General features: G+C 38.5%; 1 protein-coding gene across 4 annotated transcripts in view; it reads right to left on the reverse strand.

Moving 5' to 3' along the window:
- Positions 1-2,500, reverse strand: part of LOC143040289 (neural cell adhesion molecule 1-like) — a 170,171-nt gene that overhangs the window by 46,015 nt on the left and 121,656 nt on the right. For all 4 annotated transcript variants that reach the window (XM_076211135.1, XM_076211133.1, XM_076211137.1 and 1 more), the window contains exon 3: positions 229-459. In XM_076211135.1, coding sequence (XP_076067250.1) covers positions 229-459 — 231 coding nt within the window. The remainder of the gene's footprint in view (positions 1-228; positions 460-2,500) is intronic.

Raw genomic sequence — 2,500 nt, forward strand, 5'->3', positions numbered from 1 at the left:
TGTATGTATGTGTATTTATATTAGTGTATTTTGGCAGTGAAATTTCTTGTAGACAAGTCTTGTTATATGTACATATATATATATATATATATATATATATATATATATATATATACATATATATATATATATATATATATATTATATATATATATATATATATATATATATATATATTGTTGTGAAGCCTGTCTACCCACATTCATTGCAGTGGGCGATGTAACAAACCTCTGACAGTAAGATGATGTGTCACCGTGCTGTGAGAAGTACCGGACGAGACTTCACACGTGTAGTTGCCCTGGTCCTGCGATCGCACCTGACGCAGCTCCAGCATGGTCCCCTGCTGGATGTGGAGGCGAGCGTCCTTGTCCACTGCCTGCCGGAGCACGGTGCCCTCGGGCTTCTTCTGCATGAGCCACAGGATCTCTTCCCCGCGTCGCCACGTAACGCTTTTGTCAGCTGCAAAAGGGGGAATCCGGTTCAGGGTCATAAGAACACAAGAATGGAGGAGACTACAAGAGATCATAAGGCCTACACGAAGCAGTTCAATGCCCCTTACCACCTGTCATCCCTATTCAAAAAAATGATCTAATCTTCTTTTAAAGCAACCAATTGTCTCAGCGCTCGCTATGTGGTTATTAAGTCTAACCCACTGGTTAACCACTTTGTTGGTAAACTCTTAATTGCCTATTACCTTCTTAAACTTAATTTTATCCAATTTAAATCCATTACTAGGGGTCCTGCCCTGCTGTCCTAATATGATGACCTTGCGTGCATTTCTCTTGTTGAAGCTCTTGACCCTTTTGAGTATCTCTGTTAGAGGTGAGTCGACCGCAAGGGGAAGCCGTCGATGTCTGAGTTCGCCATGTCGAAGGACATTACGATCTCGGGGGATCAAGGTATGGTGAACGTCGACGGGGTTTCCATCGTGTCTAGGATGTTTCAAAGTGGCGTCCGGTGGAATTTTGGTAGGGTGGGGGCAAAGTTAAAGGTTCTGTACATACATGGTTAATGGTGTAGGGTTGTATCAAGATACAAACTTCAAATAGGTCTCATAGGCATATATTTACATTATCTACATGAGTTGCATACATTGATATAGTGTAACTTAAAAACTAACGAAATTATACGTGACGACCGGCAAATTTTCAGACACTTTGGATTTCTAGTGGGGAGAAGGTAACTGCCTTCCCCACCTCTGGACGCTCATGACATTTTATATTTACATAAGACTATGGAGGAGATAGAGCCCAAAGAATAGGCTTTCCCGTAAGCATTAAGATATCCCTGTTGTCATAAAAGTGAACTATGGAGAATACTAAGTACTTCATTACTCAAAGTTCCCTACAATACGTTTGCTTGTGGAATTGGTGTTTTATATTTACATAAGACTATGGAGGAGATAGAGCCCAAAGAATAGGCTTTCCCGTAAGCATTAAGATATCCCTGTTGTCATGAAAGTGAACTATGGAGAATACTAAGTACTTCATTACTCAAAGTTCCCTACAATACGTTTGCTTGTGGAATTGGTGTTTTATATTTACGCAAGACAACGGAGGAGATAGAGCCCAAAGAATAGGCTTTCCCGTAAGCATTAAGATATCCCTGTTCTCATAAAAGTGAACTATGGAGAATACTAAGTACTTCATTACTCAAAGTTCCCTACAATACGTTTGCTTGTGGAATTGTTGTTTTATATTTACGCAAGACTATGGAGGAGATAGACTCCAACAAATAGGCATTCTTGTAAGTGTTAATATAACTGTGTTCAAGAAGAAGAAAGTGTACTATGGAGAATACTAAATACTTCATCACTCACAGTTGGGTGCTGAGGGCCCAGTCAAGTCAAGCTTACGACCTGTTTCCGACCACCGGCGATCAGGCTGATCTGTGCTGTTCCTCCGTTTATAAAAATAATTCACGACAAAGTGATTGGAATGAATCTCCCAATAGTAAAGATGAATATGAAATAGCCACCTGGCGCTAACCATGAGAGCAACAAAAGTGCCACCGTCGAAGGCGGTCGGAAACAGGTCGTAAGCTTGGTGTGACTTGGGCTAGCACGCGGTCAACCGCAGTATCAATTGCCTACTATACATTTGCTTGTTTTCCTCCTCTCCGTTACCTTCTTCTCTTCGTTTGGAGACCTATCTATACTCAGTGAAGAATATGTTCACTTTTAATTTCTACTACCCTTCCAGTTCGAAGTTTTAAGATTCATTTAGATAAATATCTAAGTAAAATGCTAAAATGCCTGCCATATATTTTATCTTATTTATCCATTTATTATTATCTATCTATCTAATATTATCTATCTGTTTATTTTTATTATTTATTCATGAATAATTAATCATAAATTACTATATCTTATCAGTTTATTATCTATCATTATCTATTTATTTATCTATTTATCTATTTATTTATTTATTTATCTTATTTTTTCGCATCTGACCTAATTATGGACCAAAAGCTCTTCTGTCGGCATACTCTTCCTTTGTAA

The sequence above is a fragment of the Oratosquilla oratoria genome, chromosome 28, assembly GCF_046742065.1.
Source record: "Oratosquilla oratoria isolate Oo_2021 chromosome 28, ASM4674206v1, whole genome shotgun sequence".
In the NCBI taxonomy this organism is placed as follows: Eukaryota; Metazoa; Arthropoda; class Malacostraca; order Stomatopoda; family Squillidae; genus Oratosquilla; species Oratosquilla oratoria.